The sequence below is a fragment of the Leptodactylus fuscus genome, chromosome 1 (genome assembly GCF_031893055.1).
Source record: "Leptodactylus fuscus isolate aLepFus1 chromosome 1, aLepFus1.hap2, whole genome shotgun sequence".
Taxonomy (NCBI): domain Eukaryota; kingdom Metazoa; phylum Chordata; class Amphibia; order Anura; family Leptodactylidae; genus Leptodactylus; species Leptodactylus fuscus.
Window position 1 is genome coordinate 195228555 of NC_134265.1, and position 17878 is coordinate 195246432.

General features: G+C 41.1%; 1 protein-coding gene across 1 annotated transcript in view; it reads left to right on the top strand.

Annotated features, from left to right (window-relative positions):
- Positions 1 to 2141: 2141 nt before the first annotated feature.
- Positions 2142 to 17878, top strand: part of KCNN1 (potassium calcium-activated channel subfamily N member 1) — a 128320-nt gene continuing 112583 nt past the window's right edge. The window contains exon 1 of the mRNA XM_075281340.1: positions 2142 to 2529. Coding sequence (XP_075137441.1) covers positions 2500 to 2529 — 30 coding nt within the window. The 5' untranslated portion in view covers positions 2142 to 2499. The remainder of the gene's footprint in view (positions 2530 to 17878) is intronic.

Below are 17878 nucleotides of genomic sequence, written 5' to 3' on the forward strand. Positions count from 1 at the left end.
CTTTGTTCTTTGCTTGCATAGGCTGGGTTCACATCTGTGTTTGGAGACTCTGTTGCAGTGACAGCTGGATGCAATGGAATCTGTCGGGCACCATTGCTGTCCACTATTTTAGCAGTCTGAGTCTGTTGTTCTGGCCTGTCCGAGAACACACAGACAACTCCTCTCTGATGGTACATACAGAGATCAATGTTAGGACCACCCACCAGACTCACTCTGCGCTCAGAGAAAGGAGAGAGAAATAAATAGATAAATGACAAGTTATACTGAATCTGTTACAGAGCTCCTCCTGCTATAATACGCTGTCTGCAGGTTACACAGCATTTTCATGGTAACAGGTTCCTCTAAGATACTGAAGGTATGCTAGGGTGATTATTGAAGTATAAGGGGTCAGTCTGCTACCGCTGGGATTACTTATTATAAAAAAAACCAAACCTTTTCTCTGCTGGGAATCCAATATTTTCCACGTTCTAATATAATTATTTCTAATATCTATTTAATCCGAGTTTTAATGCAAACCTAATAAATTTTAATTTTCTAAGCGTGCATTCACAAATGTACGGTGCAATTATCAGTTTCCCTCTGGTGTGGTGCACACAAGCTTAGTTCTCTATGGAATCAGTTTTGGCACAAGAGGCATCAGTTCTGGCACCATATAGCACCGGATTTGTGCCTCCAACAGATGGGAAGACACTACCTGCAGTGTTTTTCCTTACGGCTACATTAAAATTTCTTCAGTACCAGATACATGTAGGGTACTTCCTGAACATAGATATGGCAGCACCCAGTGTTCTGAGCTGTCTATGTACAGTAGTGAAGCGATTCCAGGGGTTTAATTATGTTTAGGGGCACTAATGGGGAATTATACTGTGGGTAGGGGGATACTAAGGAGCATACTGAGAAGGCACAGTAATGCCCCCACCCACAGTATAATGCTCCTTAGTGTCCCCTGCACAGTATAATGACACATTAATTGCCCCCCTGTATAGAATAATGCTAGGTTACACTAGGTTTGCACTAGCATTTGGGTCTCTGTCTTTTGGTTTCATATGGGGACCTGAAAAATGGAGAGCCTGTCCGCCTAAAAAACAATTACCAGCAGAAACCCGTGGACCGCATAGACTAATGGGATCCTCTGGATTTCAGTCGGTTTTATACCAAACAGAGAGAAAAGTCCTGCCGATTTCCAGTGGATTCTACGGCGGAGACTCAAATGCAAGTGTGAATCCAGCCTTAGTCACCTCTGCACAGTATAATACCACATAAATTTTCCCCCTACGGTAAAGTGCCACGTTAGCCCCACACAGTGTAATGTCACGTTACTGCTCCTGTACAGTATAATACCATGTTAGTCACCCGTGCGCAGTATAAAGCCACGCTAGTCACCCCTGCATAGTATAATACTAAATTAGTTGCCTCCATACAGTGTAATGCCAAGTTACCCCACACAGTGCACGTTAGTCACCTACCACACACACAGTACACTGCCGCATTAGTTGCCCCTGGCCTAATCTTATTTTTTTTTCTGTCTAAACCAGGGCTGCGTCTTTTTGTCAGAAAAATACCGTAAATACTGAATGTGTTCAGTGCTTGGACCTTTACTTGATGGCGGACCCTGGTCAATGGACCTTTACTATTTGTAGGTGAATACCCCTACTCTATTGGCCTCAGCGACCACCATGGTAAAAACTGATGAGAATTTAGAGTAGAAATTTGTAAAAAAAAAAAAAGAAAAAAAAAAAAAAAGCCTGATGACAAGCGATGCATTTTCGCAACAGTTGTATTGACTAAGTGGCCAAAAAACTGATACTGATGCAGCTGATAAATGTGAACGTATCCTAAAAGGAGGATGACGGCTCTTTTCCCTCTATGATTGTAAATCTTCCAGTCGCTTCATCCCTGCATCGCACTAGAACCCTAAGTAGCCCTGTCTTGTCTCTGTGGGTCCCAATTGATGCCAGTCTGTGGATGTGACATACATGAGACATGTGGCATGAGCCATCCTTCAGCATCCAGAGCTGGCAGGCTGTCTATTGCCTTCTCTGCATAACGTGCTGGATTACCTGCAGTATCTAATCTGCAGGACTAGGGGGTGTCTACCAAAACCTCACATGATACCCAAGTAGCAGACCGTAGCCAGCCAAAGCCTCGAGCTCCCCACCCATGCCAGGCACGGCATGTCTGCAGCCAGGTCAGACTGCAGGATATAAAGCCATGGTGTGTGTGCTGTGCTGAGGGCTGTGGGAGCTGTGTTACCCGTTTGGATTGCGGGGGGAGGGAGGGCTGGAGAGAAGAGACATTGCAGCATTGACCAATCTACAAGACCAGGGTGGGCTCCTCAGCTGCGGCAGTGCGGCGAATGCCACGGAAACAACTTCTGCTCTCGTTTCCCCGCCACATGCCCAGCAATATGAGGCACCACAAGAAGTGAAGGCTACACCATTCCCATCCCATGTCCTGGAGAAGAGCGTCTGGGTCCTGCTATGCCAGAGAATTAACCCTATGTGGCTTGGTTTCCAGTTCGCAGCATGGGTAAGTGGGTGGATGACAGGGCATAGGAATGTAAGCTTTCCTGGAGCAAGGGCATATGTATGACTGCAGGGCCTGCCTGTGGAGAGTGACGGGTTAATGGGAGCAGGTTGTGACTTTCATGGAACTTCATATTCATGGACTGTAAATCTCTGCTGAGGAGATTGTGATGTCTGACTGGTTGCAGTGCATTGTCTATATGCGTCTAGTGACTCATAGGTGTGTGTGTCTATATATATATATATATCTATATCTATATATATATATATATATATATATATATATATATATATATATATGAATATGATTGTGTATGCGAAGTTGAAAAGCAATGATGTGAGCTGAGGAGGTAGGTCCATGCAGGCAGGGGTCCCCAGTGCAGATGTGAATGGGTTCTGGTCTGCAGCCAAGTATGCATGTTCCAGGGCAGGATGTGACTAAGGTTATGATATCAGTGCAGAAATGGAGATGTCGGATAATGAATGCGTTATAAGAGAGAAAAGCTAATGTTCCTGACAGGAATCTTGCCCATTAGAGTGGATGGTGAGAGTCAGGCTATGTATAATGGAGACAGGGTAGAAGATGCTGGTGTCTCCTTGCCTGCATTAGAGATGTTGTGTATCTGTGCCTCAGTGAAGACATTAGTGTGTGCCAATGCAGTTATTGCAGTGCAGGAATGCGTTTGCGTGTCTGAAGTGAACCGTGCTCTTCTCCTTAATGCAGTTGGGTATATCTTAGCTTACTATGCTGGTTTCTATTTTTGTGGCTCTATGGCTTATTCATGGCCTTACACTCCCATAATGACCTTTGTGGTTGTAAATGTGCATGCCCATTGATAGGGGTTACAGGTGTCACAACTGCAAGATTTCTAGTGTATGTTTCTACTTCCAAGAGTAAAGCAGCCTGTGAATATTACCTAGAGGACATGCCATCAATAGAGAAGCTTCTGTCTGTAGTCGGAGAATTTCACTGGGATTTTGTGCCATAAGCAAGATATGTGCTGTGCATATTACAGCTTGCTAACTTCAAGTGCCTCATCCTCGCTATTCTATCCGACTGAGTATCCTACTAGTATCATACCACCCGTCCTCAGATGCTGGTCACCTCTGCCTTGAGCCCACTCATTTAACCATTGAATATACAACTTGTTTCGTATCAATGCATAGACTGATGTCTGTCACTTCCTTCTAATCTACACAGTCTATCTGTTCATATATATATATATATATATATATATATATATATATATACTATTTATATATTATATATATATATATATATATATATATATGTGTTTGTGTTGATACGAAATGCATGGTTCTTTTGATTTCTACAATGTGGCATTTATCTGAAACTAGTATTGCAACATTAGGGAAGTAGAAAGGTACTGCATTTAGTGGATGCATGCAGAACTGTCTTATACAGAAATTTAAGGAGGACTAAACCTCAGAATGAATGTCTAGTAAGAGCATATCAAAGCAAATTCAGAAGCAACCACTATGAGGAAGAGAAATATGCATCATGCAGTGTTGCATGTAAACAGGCCATATCATGACAACCTGTTATAATTATGATACAGCACAACATCTCCTTCTTCATACAAATTACCTTATAGCTATATTTAAACCTTCCAGACGTTTCATGTACATGTACATCATAATGTTAGGCTGGGGATATGGAGTGAGCTCAGGACCTTAGCCTTTTCCATATATGGAACTTATTGGCTATATTATAATACAGGCACCCGGTCAAAACAGCCGCAAAAGGTGGGACCAGCGATTGTAGTTGTTAACCACATAGATGCCATGGTCAATTGCAACCATGCATCCTAGCCTTTCTGGTGCACGGGCGCCGCCATATTGGTTTTGTTTACCACCCCCAGAAAGTCATAGGGGGTTTTCAATAAAGCCAGAAGCCTTATCAAAGGCTCCCAGACCTGTCATAGAAATGCAGCAATGTGATAATATACTACAGTGCAGAAATATTATAGTATATTGCAGGGTTAGGCAACCTTTTTTGTACAGGTTGCTGATTTTAATAAAAACAAACAAACAGGGATGAGGTACTCGGTGTTCCATAGGTTGTTAGTTTATACATAAAAGTAATGATAACAGGACTTCCAACTGTAATACAGAGAGTAGATTATCTCAGTATTACAGTTGTGTGAGCTTAGCCATATATTTTGTTCATATGTGTATAGGATGCTCTGTAAGAAGCTTCCATTGCAGGTAAGGTTACAATCACATCTGCGTTGGAGACTCCTTTGCAGTGTGCGTCCAAAATTGGGGGACGAAAACATCCTGCAAGTCTGGCTTTTTCATCCGGCAGTTTCATTTTTAAACAGACATGGGATGGATCTCATGATAGTTAATGCGGTATGTTGGGCTGTGTATGTGACCTCTGTTGTAGAGGTCCACTTATCCATTGTTCTGGTCCCCTGACAGACTAGAACAATGGAAAGGCCAATGCTAGTGTGAACCTAGCATTAAGAAAATACCTGACAAAATAGTGCAGTAGAATGCCAGGCTCCTTATACAGAGTATAATGCCCTTTAGTACCCCCCCTTAGTATCTCCCATACAGTATGATGCCCCTTTAGTTCCCCCCACCCACAGTATTAGGCTCCATTGTTGCCCAGACAGTGATGCTACATTAGCCCCCCACACAGTATGATACCCCTTTAGTTGCCCTCACTTAGCATAAAGTCCCATTAGTGCTCCACGCAGTATGACAGGGAGTAATGGATTTGGAGTTGCCGACCCCTAATATATTATATGAGAAATTGAAATCACCTAGGGTTCAAAATTCCTAGAAGGACTACTAAACGTTTCAAGAAGTTTAGCAAAAAAGTTTTTGAAAGGATGTTAAAAAATAAATAGTAAAATTCAAAGCAACCAAATTTAACAAAACAAACATATTAACTATCATTCCATATGAAAATATCCAAAGCATTAAAATAAAATTACCTCCTTCCCCCTACCCCCCTGCAAAAACAACCCTCAGTGGTTTCTGAATAAGTCTATTTTTATTCATATGCTAATTAGACTGGTGCACGATACATCGTGCACACCTCTCCTGTTGTTTCCTATGGGAGACTGCTGCTGCTGCTGATGACTCAGCTTCCTGTTTGTCTCACACACATAGGAGATAATAGGAGAGAGGAGGCTGCTGGGAACTTCCTGAGCTGGCTGGAGGCTCATTAGCATATGAATAAAAAACGGACTTATTCAGAGACCACTGAGGCAATCTACATACTAAAGGTAGGTGTGGAATAGACTTTCTAAAGCCTATGCAAGGATGTGATTAGTTAAAAATGACTTTTCCCAGTAATAGAGCAAGGATGAAATCATTTGGTATCCCCCATAGTTGTACTGAGCCATGTAAGTAAGGTAATGCCATAAAAACAAAACACATAATAGAGTAAAACTGCACTTTGTTCCCCCAATTTCACTATATTGATATTTTATTTTTCATATTTCCAGTACATTGTATGCAATAATAATTGGTGCTGTTGGGCAGTACAATGTAACCTGCAAAAAACAAACCCTAATATGACTATGTGAAAAGAAAAATAAAAAAAAACTAAGTGAAAATGAAATTGCAGGAAATTATTAAACAAATAATTAGAATTGTAATGCAAAACCAAAACAGTAATAGTTCTAGGAATCTGTACCATATGACACATTTACTATTACCAAGTTCTAAACATTCAGACATAGCTTTTGATAATTAGAAAGGTCATAATTCAGCCATGTGACCAGTAATCCAAGAAGACTGAAAGTTGGTAAAATATTCTTTAATGGGAACACTGCCAATAAAAAATATCACTGTATTATTTATTTTTTAATTATTAACTTTTTTTTGTTCATATGCATATCCTTGAAAATGTGCATTAGATGTATATCTGTGCAGTGTCATAGTTTGGAAAAGATGTGTCACTTTTTATATTTATATATTTCGGGTGTGGTGCAAAACTAAAAATATTTGCCATGTAAATATCATAGCCATAAGTGTCCACGGGCATTATTACAGAGTCTACTACAATTTGCATGCATGTAGCCACATGATCATTAGTGACGTTAGCATTTATATCACTACACCCAAATTTTGCTACTTTAGGCCAGGCCCCCACGGATCAGAAACGCTGCAATTTGCTTGCGGTGGAAATGCAGCGGGGAAAATTGTGGCTTTTTACATTCTTGCAAATCCCATGCCCACTTTGCGGTAAAAATTGTGGTGTGGACACACCGTGGTTTCCAAAACCAGTGCGCAGCATGTCAGTTATATCTACGGAAATGCCGTTGGTTTCCCCATAGATATAATTGAAACAGAAAGTCCGTGGAGGAAAATTCTGCAAACTTTCCATTTAAAGCGCTGTGGGAAAAAAAGTGATGCGTTGCCACCACGGTTTTTCCTGCAGTATTTTATAGCTGCAAGTCATCTCATGGGCCCTTAGCCTAAGTTCTTTCATCTCAGCAAACTATTTCCTTTCTACAAACTAGAGGATTAGTTTCCTTTCTACTATGGTGAAAGAACATACTGTAATTGTATGTAGCATTACAATTTCAATTGCATTCAAACCACCAAACTTAATAACCAAACCACACATGTCGTATATTCACACGGCAGAATATGCTTCTTAGTTTTAGGTGGACTCCGCCCCAAAATCAATGCCCAAAAGACACAACAGAATGCCGATGATGGGGTAATGGGGTATGGAGAGGAATTTTAGGTGGATATCCACTTCAAATTCTTCTTCTTTTGAGCATTTTTGGCAGTGACAGCAGCCAAAAACACTGTATTTTTCAGTAGCAACAAAGTGAATGAGATTTTGTATAATCTCATCCACTTATTGCAGGAAAAAAAGCTGTGGAAATGCAGAATGTTAATATAATACGTGGAATCGCAAGCGTTTTACAGTGCCAATAAAGTGAATGAAATTTTGGTTAATCTTATCCATGCATTACAGAAAAAAAAAAGAGCTGTGAAAAAGCTGCTGTTTCAAATAGGCAACATATTAGGTTTAGCTACAGAATCCTGAGGGTCTTCATTGTAGATTTAATAGGGGGAGAAAAAAGTAGAGGAAAACGTATCAAAAACTTGTGCACTGCATTTTATTACGTGGGCCCTTAGGTTTAGCCTGAGACAGATTCATCCACTAGACTGCCAGATGGTGATTCAGTATTGCAGAGCATGAGCTTCCACCATTCCAGCGTACATTGATAGTGTACTTTACACCACTCCAGACAAGAATTAGCATTATGCATAGTGATCTCAGCCTTATACACAGCTGACTGGCCACGACAGCCCAATCAATGGAGCGCCCGACAAACACGTCTAATGCTAATGTTGCTTCAGAGGCAGTAGTGAATATTGCAGCCAAGGACAGACAAGTTTTATATGCTATGCAGGGTCCGGTCACTGAGCTTATTTGGCCTATTGTTTCATGACTGACTTGTTTTTCAAGATGCTTCTGATTCACAGCAGCATATTTTCTCATGCCTCCTATTCCTGCATATTTTTCATATGGGATATTACTGATGGCCAACAAAATGAAATACTAGGCAAATATGGAACAAATTTATTCAAGAATCTTATAAATGATTGGAAAAGTAATTTCTCTGGTGACCTTAGTAACTGACTTTACTACTTCTCAAAGTGACAATTGCAGCTAAACTCTTACAAGGACATAATTTGTAATCATTTAATTCAGACACCAGAGGAGTCCCTGCGCTAACTGCCTGCTTCCAGCCCAGGAAAGATTTTTATAAAATTGTTGTAATATCAGTTTATATGAACCTGCTTGTAAGGATCTAGAAATCAATTGAAACACAGAGACACTGGGGAGATGTATCTATAGTGTTAGAGAAGGTGAAAGCTGTACAAATTGTGTCAAATTGATCAAAATGATAAATTTGGCATAAATCTCTAGACGTGTTAATCAGTTTGCTCTCCTTCCAGGTCACGCCTTTTTCAACATACTAGCCCCCATTTTGCACTTCGCTGTTTAAGCCCCGCCACGGCTTTTTACAGTCCCTGCAAATTGGATGGGGTTCTAGCGAATTCCATCCACGCATTGCAGAAAAATATGTGCAGCAGAAATGCTGCAATTTCCAAAACCATTGACGTTTTGGAAATTGCAGCATAGCATCCTCTGTGGACTTTCTGTGAAAAGCACTGTGGGAAATACCACAATGTATTTCTGCCGCGATTTTTCCCGCACCACTTTTTTAATGCAGCCCATTATTTGGAGCCTTAGACTAAAGATAAGAATCTCTAGACAAAATAGTATAGCATGCTGCCTTATTTTGTCCATAAAAAGGCCAGGCTCCCTATACTGCATCCCCTCACCCACAGAATAATGTACCCTTAGTGCTTCCCACACAGTATAATGTGTCCTTAGTCGCTCCACACAATGTAGTACCTTCTTGTGTCCACCAAAGACAGTAAAATGCCGCCTTAAAGGCTCCTACACTTGTAATACCCATATACAATATAGTGGCTCTTTATGGCCCTGCTACATAATATGGTTCCTCCTTGTTGCCCAGACACACAGCAGAGTGCTCCCTTAGGGCCCGTTTACACGGAGTAAACGCGCGTGTATTTTGGCACGCATTTTGACTTCAATGACATTTTTTACACATTTTAAAAAAAAAAAACACGTCAAAATACACATCAAAATACATGTCAAAATACACGTGTAAAATGTCATTGAAGTCAATGAGAGTCTTATTTTTACACGTGTATTTTGCCAAAATACACGTGCGTTTACTCCGTGTGAACGGGCCCTTAGTGGCTCCATACAGAATATACCTGAGGATACGGATAAAGTTGAAATGGGGACAGCTGTGCCCTGGGCATTTGCCAAGTAATCTGGGACATCCCCCCATTTTTCATTTGCCCCCTAAAAAATTCAGCAGAGTAGGTAAGTATGCTCTTAGCCACATGTACTCTACTTTTGTGGTGCAGCATTCTGTTGTATTTTGCTTACTAAACATCCTCCATTTCCCTCAAACAGGAACTATTTGGAACAATGATGAATATTTTATAAAGTAGTCATATTACTAAAATATTGCCAATAGTGTTGTGACAACTCATCCAGTATATCTCCGAACATCTCAATCACTGAAGGTCTTTGTCTAGTCCAGTGGTTCTTAACCTTGTTTGAGGTACCAAACCCACCAGTTTCATATGCACATTCACCGAACCCTTCTTTAGTGATAAATCAAATATGATTTTTTTCCAAATTCAAGACATAGGTATATGTTTTTTTACTGGTACACAAAATGAACCGTGCATATGGCCTAGGGTTCAATCAAACCCTGGTTAAGAACCACTGGTCTAGAATAAGTAAAAAAAACATCATGTAATGAAAGTTACTATGGGAAGAATATGCAAATCTGCCTTACATGATGTAATTAGGAAGACAGTTTGCTGCCTCAGTATTGCAAACCAATAGAGGGCGCTCACTGGAATGTGCAAGCCTGTCTTATGACAGGATTCCAGTGAAATAACCCAATAATGGCTGCTCCCTTTAGCATCATGCCCGACCTTCCAAGAGGCCTTTGTTTTGCAATGACGCTGGGATTATTACCAGGTATAGTCACTTAATCGAGAAGTAAGTAATGAAAGTTATGCATAGTAAGGCACAGAAGAGTTTGGTTAGTATTAGGGTAAGTTCACATGGGGTTTTTTGATCTGGAACCTGAGGTGGAGGACAAAAAAACGGGTAGCCGCGACTGAATGCCGGTGCACTGCATGGGCATCCAGTCACGCACTCCGCTCTGGATTAGGCCCAATGAATGGGCCTAGTCGGGAGGAAGGAGTGTCTTCAGGCCAAATCGTGAGGCGAAACGGCCTGAAGAATAAGCACCTCGCTTCTTTTTTTCCTGGAGCCGGAACAAACCGGTTCCCGGAAAAAAGACCTGAGCGGGGATACGGCCTCAAAATCCTGACCAAAAAACCCTGTGTGAACTCAGCCTTAGACATTTGGGATTATGTTCTCTGAATATCAACTCATGGAATCCTTTCTTTTCTCTCCTATGCACAGCTCAGCCAAGTGTCATTTATGTGGCAATGTCAGGTGAAATAGCTGTTCATCTGACCTCATTCTAAAGTGTATGGGCTTCAGAAAGGGAAAGTTGTTTTTTTTTAAAGTTAAAATTCAGTGTCATGTAGTTTTGCAGTAAATTGGCAAAGATTTTAACCCCTTTGTGACATCCACCGTAAGGGTGCCTTCACATGGAGTTACGCTCCGTGCTTTTTGTCCATTTAAGGGCCAGTTCACACGGAGTTAACGGGCGCGCATTCTGGCATTCTGGTATACACGTGTCAGAATGTGAGCGCTCAAGACAGATCACATTCATTTCAATGGATCGTTACAGGGGTATAATGCACATAATTTATACGCCCGTAACGACCCATTGAAATGAATGTGATCTGTTTTGAGTGCTCACATTTTGATACGTGTATACTTGCCAGAATGCGCGCCCATTAACTCCGTGTGAACTGCCCTTACACATGTATAAATACACATGTAAAATGTAGTTAGCCATTGAGTTCAATGGGGTTTTTTTTAACGCGCATCTTTTAACACGTGTTATGCGACAAAAACCATTGAACTCAATGGCTTACTACATTTTACACATGTATTTTTACACGTGTAAAATGTAGCAAAATGCGCGGTACGTTACTCCGTGTGAAGGCACCCTAATAGTACGGTGGATGTTAGGAATTTACACAGCAGAGACCTGTCAGTAATGCCTGTGAATGCTTTCTAGTCGCAGGCATTATTTGTAATTGTGGTCTCTGATCCCCGATTTGTCCCTCTTCCGGTGCCACCTCCAATTGTTTACTTTTATCAATATCGCTTCCATGTGGCGATGCTGTATGAGCCATTTGTTTGCCAATGGTCATAGATTCGAAAAAGCCTCAAATAACCCCCGCTTTTTCTAGATGAAATCTAAAAATATATAAACAACAAAATAATCAAACAAATAAGGCATCCTTCCATCTGAAAATGCTCAAACTTTAAAAAAATAAAGCAATAGTAAAAATGAAAATAGCCTTAACAAAGTTTTTTCTCCATTTTGCCTCTCAAAAATTTTCCTCAAAACAGTATAACTAAAAACTTCATCTTTGCGTGATGAGGACCCCCTATTTAGGACAAACCCACCATTGGCAGATCAAAAAATCCAAACAACTTTTTATGGCCCCAACACAGTATCTGCCCCCTTTTTTAACCCCCCCTCCAAAACACAGCATATGATCTCCCTATTTATGGCCCCCACACAGTTTATGACCACTTTGGAGCCCATACGCAGTGTATGACACTCTTTTTCTAAGTTTAGGACCCCCTTTCTTCTCCCACCCACACACAGAGTAGCGCCCGATAATTTTTACTCATCTGTCCATGCTCCTGTCTTGCCTCCAGGGTGTGCTGTAGCTGATGCTGAAAAACACTGGGATGCCGTATGTAGCGTCCCGGTGTTCTTCATCATCGTGACGTACTGTAATTGTAGCGCTGCTTAGAGGAGGCTGTGGAGGAGCGGCCTGAACAGGAGCTGAATAAAAATTATCGGCAGCTGCTTATTTCAACAACACAATAAGCTGCAGCTGATTAAACAATAAAATGCCCTCCCTTAAATTTATTCCCTGAGGTGCTGTCTGAGACCATAGCCTCAGGTCGCCTCATAGAAGGAGCAACTCTGGGAACATGTAATTTTTTCTGACAGTGGAAACAGAAACCCACAAGAAAATGGTAGAAATGCAGTTTTTCTATAATTCCACCCTATTGTGAATATATTTTCCAGTTTCCCAGTACATCAAATGGAATAATTAATGGCGTACCATTTGTCCCACAAGAATAAGCCCTGATATGTGAACAAAAAAGTTAAAAAGATATGGCTTTTGGAAAATAAAAATGAAAGTGACAAAATAAAAAATGGGAAGGGGTTAAATTCCTCTCTAGTTTCTAAAGGTGATACTGATGTTTACCTGCAAATGCTATTGCAAATGTTAAAAAGCATTTGAAAGCCATAATACCTTGTGGTTTTACCATATGCCAGGCAGTTTTTGGCATTGCCATAGCCACATATGGTAGAATATATCTTTAACATGTATAATATAGATATAAAGGTAGAATAAAATATATATATAGACATGTAGATTGATAGATACATATAGATATGTTCTGACTTTAGAGTTCTATTTGTGGGATGTACTACAGGTCAGAAATTGGGACAATTGAGTTTTAATCTTTCTACAATATTGAAACATGTTAAAGGGGTATTCCCAACTCGCCTGTTCACCAACTTGCAGGCTGTGTGCTCTGTTCACTTCCTGGTTTTCTCGGTAAATTGGTGGGCGGAGTTTCACTTGCTATCTCACAGACAAAGCCAGCTCTGTTATCTCTCTTCATAGCAGTACATGTTTGCAGTTAGTAATGAGGGATGGTTGTAAATAAATTAGCACAGTATCACTGGAAGATGCACAATATGAAGGGTGCTATATCTCCCCCAGATTCCTCACGTATGTGTGGTGAGAGAGTTTAACCCAGGGCTGTATCAAAACCTCACCTGTGCGATTAACCACTTCTTGTCCTAGTGCAGGAAGGAGCTCATGCACAAGTGAGAGCTGGGGCTCATCAAGGCCCTATAAAACCCTGTCAAGCCCTCAGTCCTGGGCAGTTCCTGGGGAAGAGAGGAGGTGCCGGGTCCTGTTGCAACAACCTGACCTTTGGTGAGAGACCTGTGTGAACACAGCCTATGTTTTGCTTTGGTTTTTTCATGTGGCTGGAGCAAGCCACATGTACAGTTAGTGTTCCTGTGTTTAGTTAGTAGCTCAAGTGAGCAGGTTTTTTTTTTATTGTTTTTGCCTGAAGTTAAGGCCTTTTTTGTTTCTGCCAGTTTTTGAAAAATAAACATACAGGGTAAAACCTGTTTATACCAGATTTTTGTGTGTCTGTCTCTGACTGTCTGGGTCCGCTGCTGCTACCGCTGAGCCTACTCCCCCACATTACATACAGAGGTAACAGACTCCCTGTCTTAGCTCTTATCAGCAAAATTCAGTTAGCTGACTGATAACTGAAAGAGCCGTGGATAAACTGAATGTATGTGGAGGGGGAAGAATTGATGGTGGGCAGCATGGCAGATGCATAGTGAGAGTGAAGTAGATGTAACATGTGCAGGGTCCTGTTCATGCTATGTTCAAATAGTACATTTTTCCCAAAAAATAAATAAACTGCATGCGTTTATGCTGTTTTTAAAAGCACGTGCAGGTTTCAAAAAAACGCATGCATTAAAAAAAAAAAAAAAAAAAAAAGCTGGTTGATTTCCAATAAAAATATATACTTTTTTGAGTAAAAACACACCGTGTGAACACAGAATTACTGGGAAGCGTTGCAAATATGTATACAAAGATGCACACGTACATACAAAGGTCTCTACATTTTTAATCTTGAAAGAGTAAAAATACTCCTCCTCCTGCTTTTTGAGTATTTTTCACCACAGGAGAGTACAAAGATCACAGTAATGAAAATAAATGCTGTGTAGGCATAACAATGCTAAGAGGTCTTTCATGTATAAATAGCAAATTTAGGCTTTTGTTTTTACTGTGTTCACTGTGCGCTAAAAATGACATGTTCCCTATATTCATTCTTTGGTTGGCACGATCACAGCAATACCAAATTTTTATGTTTTTTGTCATGTTTTGTGATGTTTGTCTTTATAAGAATTCAAAACTTTGAAGAAAATAATTTTAGTAGCTATATTTTGACAAATTTTCATGTTTCTGTTGGGAGAAGGTGACAGGCAGAGTGCTGGAGTCGTAATATATATTCCCCAGATTCCTGACCTAAGTGTGATCCAGGGCAGGTCTTGAGTAAGCCTCAGCCCCAGGTGTGGGTCCTAAGGCTTGTTACTGGCCCTTAAAAGTTTGTAGAGCCTGCACTTCAGGGCAGATCCTAAGAGTCAGTGGAAGTGCCTGGGTCTGCCCTGGAGAGCTGAGTTTGGTGAGACCAAATTGGGACTTATGTTTTCTTTGATCGTGTGGTCAGTAGTAAGCCACACGTAAGTTAGCCTGATTCTGTACTACAGTCCTATGAAAAAGTTTGGGCACCCCTATTAATCTTAATCATTTTTAGTTCTAAATATTTTGGTGTTTGCAGCAGCCATTTCAGTTTGATATATCTAATAACTGATGGACACAGTAATATTTCTGGATTGAAATGAGGTTTATTGTACTAACAGAAAATGTGCAATATGCATTAAACCAAAATTTGACCGGTGCAAAAGTATGGGCACCTCAACAGAAAAGTGACATTAATATTTAGTAGATCCTTCTTTTGCAAAGATAACAGCCTCTAGTCGCTTCCTGTAGCTTTTAATCAGTTCCTGTATCCTGGATGAAGGTATTTTGGACCATTCCTCTTTACAAAACAATTCATGTTCAGTTAAGTTTGATGGTCGCCGAGCATGGACAGCCCGCTTCAAATCATCCCACAGATGTTCAATGATATTCAGGTCTGGGGACTGGGATGGCCATTCCAGAACATTGTAATTGTTCCTCTGCATGAATGCCTGAGTCGATTTGGAGCGGTGTTTTGGATCATTGTCTTGCTGAAATATCCATCCCCGGCGTAACTTCAACTTCGTCACTGATTCTTGAACATTATTCTCAAGAATCTTCTGATACTGAGTGGAATCCATGCGACCCTCAACTTTAACAAGATTCCCGGTGCCGGCATTGGCCACACAGCCCCAAAGCATGATGGAACCTCCACCAAATTTTACAGTGGGTAGCAAGTGTTTTTTTTTGGAATGCTGTTTTTTTTTTGGACGCCATGCATAACGCCTTTTTGTATGACCAAACAACTCAATCTTTGTTTCATCAGTCCACAGGACCTTCTTCCAAAATGAAGCTGGCTTGTCCAAATGTGCTTTTGCATACCTCAGGCGACTCTGTTTGTGGCGTGCTTGCAGAAACGGCTTCTCTCTCATCACTCTCCCATACAGCTTCTCCTTGTGCAAACTGCGCTGTATTGTTGACTGATGCACAGTGACACCATCTGCAGCAAGATGATGCTGCAGCTCTTAGGAGGTGGTCTGTGGATTGTCCTTGACTGTTCTCACCATTCTTCCTCTCTGCCTTTCTGATATTTTTCTTGGCCTGCTACTTCTGGACTTAACAAGAACTGTCCCTGTGGTCTTCCATTTCCTTACTATGTTCCTCACAGTGGAAACTGACAGGCTAAATCTCTGAGACAACTTTTTGTATCCTTCCCCTGAACAACTATGTTGAACAATCTTTGTTTTCAGATCATTTGAGAGCGGGCTGTCCATGCTCGGCGACCATCAAACTTAACTGAACTTGAATTGTTTTGTAAAGAGGAATGGTCCAAAATACCTTCATCCAGGACCCAGGAACTGACTAAAAGCTACAGGAAGCGACTAGAGGCTGTTATCTTTACAAAAGGAAGATCTACTAAATATTAATGTCACTTTTTTGTTGAGGTGCCCATACTTTTGCACCGATCAAATTTTGGTTTAATGCATATTGCACATTTTCTGTTAGTACAATAAACCTCATTTCAATCCTGAAATATTACTGTGTCCATCAGTTATTAGATATATCAAACTGAAATGGCTGTTGCAAACACCAAAATATTTAGAACTACAAATGATTAAGATTAATAGGGGTGCCCAAACTTTTTCATAGGACTGTAGTTAGAGCTCTGACGAGCAGGAGTTCTGTTTTGCCTTTTGCCTGACATTAAGGCAGTATTTTATTTTGCTTATTTTTTTACACCTGAAGTGAAGGTTTATTTCTTTAGCTGTTTTTTATTTTTTTTTAAATTTTTTTAATAAACCTGTTTGCACCAGATTTTGTGTCTCTAATTGGGACTGCATCATTGCTGATACCGAGCTACCTTCCCCACACTGTGTATGGAGGTGTTTTGGGTTTTTTCCAGTACAAGATGTAGTTTTTATTTTTACCATTTTGGGGAATATTTGACATTGTGATCACTTTTAGTTTAATTTTGATTGGGAGGTGAAACTGAAAAAACCACTACAGTGTCTACTGTTTAGAATAAATATTCTAATATTTTTATAGTTTGGGCATTTTTGGAAATGGGAATGCCTAATTTGTTTTGTGTGTGTTTCTATGTGTTCTAAGGAAAGAGGGGATACAGAGCATAGACCAGGATAACCAGCATGATTTTGTTTATGTTGGTTATTTCAGTTCAGTTTTTACAATATTTGCGAGGTTCCTCCTGCACTCTCTTTATTACCAAGAGTATAATTATCAGATGCCCAGGGGAGGTGATCATAAAATAGTGTTACTCACTAGAGATGAGCGAACAGTGTTCTATCGAACTCATGTTCGATCGGATATTAGGCTGTTCGGCATGTTCGAATCGAATCGAACACCACGTGGTAAAGTGCGCCATTACTCGATTCCCCTCCCACCTTCCCTGGCGCCTTTTTTGCTCCAATAACAGCGTTGGGTAGGTTGGACAGGAACTACGACACCGGTGACGTTGAAAAAAGTAGGCAAAACCCATTGGCTGCCGAAAACATGTGACCTCTAATTTAAAAGAACAGCGCCGCCCAGCTTCGCGTCATTCTGAGCTTGCAATTCACCGGGGACGGAGGTTTCCGTCCAGTTAGCTAGGGCTTAGATTTTGGGTAGGCAGGGACAGGCTAGGATAGGAAGGAGAAGACAACCAACAGCTCTTATAAGAGCTAAATTCCAGGGAGAAGCTTGTCAGTGTAACGTGGCACTGACGGGCTCAATCGCCGCAACCCAGCTTTCCCAGGATCCTGAATGGAATACACTGACAGTGTATTCCCGTATACCCTATATATACACCCCCGATCCCCGTTCCAACGGTGTGCCCCCCCCCCACCTTCACCCCAGAAATACCCAGCAAGTCCCCTAGCAATAGAATTTGGGCTTTATACACCCACTATTTTTGCTACTGCCATATAGTGCCATTGTCTGACTGGGAATTCAAAGAATATATTGGGGTTACATATAACTTCAATTCCAGGGAGAAGCTTGTCAGTGTAAGGGTGCATGCACACTACGTAACGCCGGGCGTGTATGAGAGCCGTACACGCCGGCGTTACAGCAGGGCTGCCGAACACTTCCCATTCACTTCAATGGGAGCGCTCGTAAACGCCGCTGTTACGAGCGCTCCCATTGAAGTGAATGGGAAGTGTTCGGCAGTCTGCCGTAATGCCGGCGTGTACGGCTCTCATACACGCCCGGCGTTACGTAGTGTGCATGCACCCTAACGTGGCACTGACGGGCTCAATCGCCGCAACCCAGCTTTCCTAGGATCCTGAATG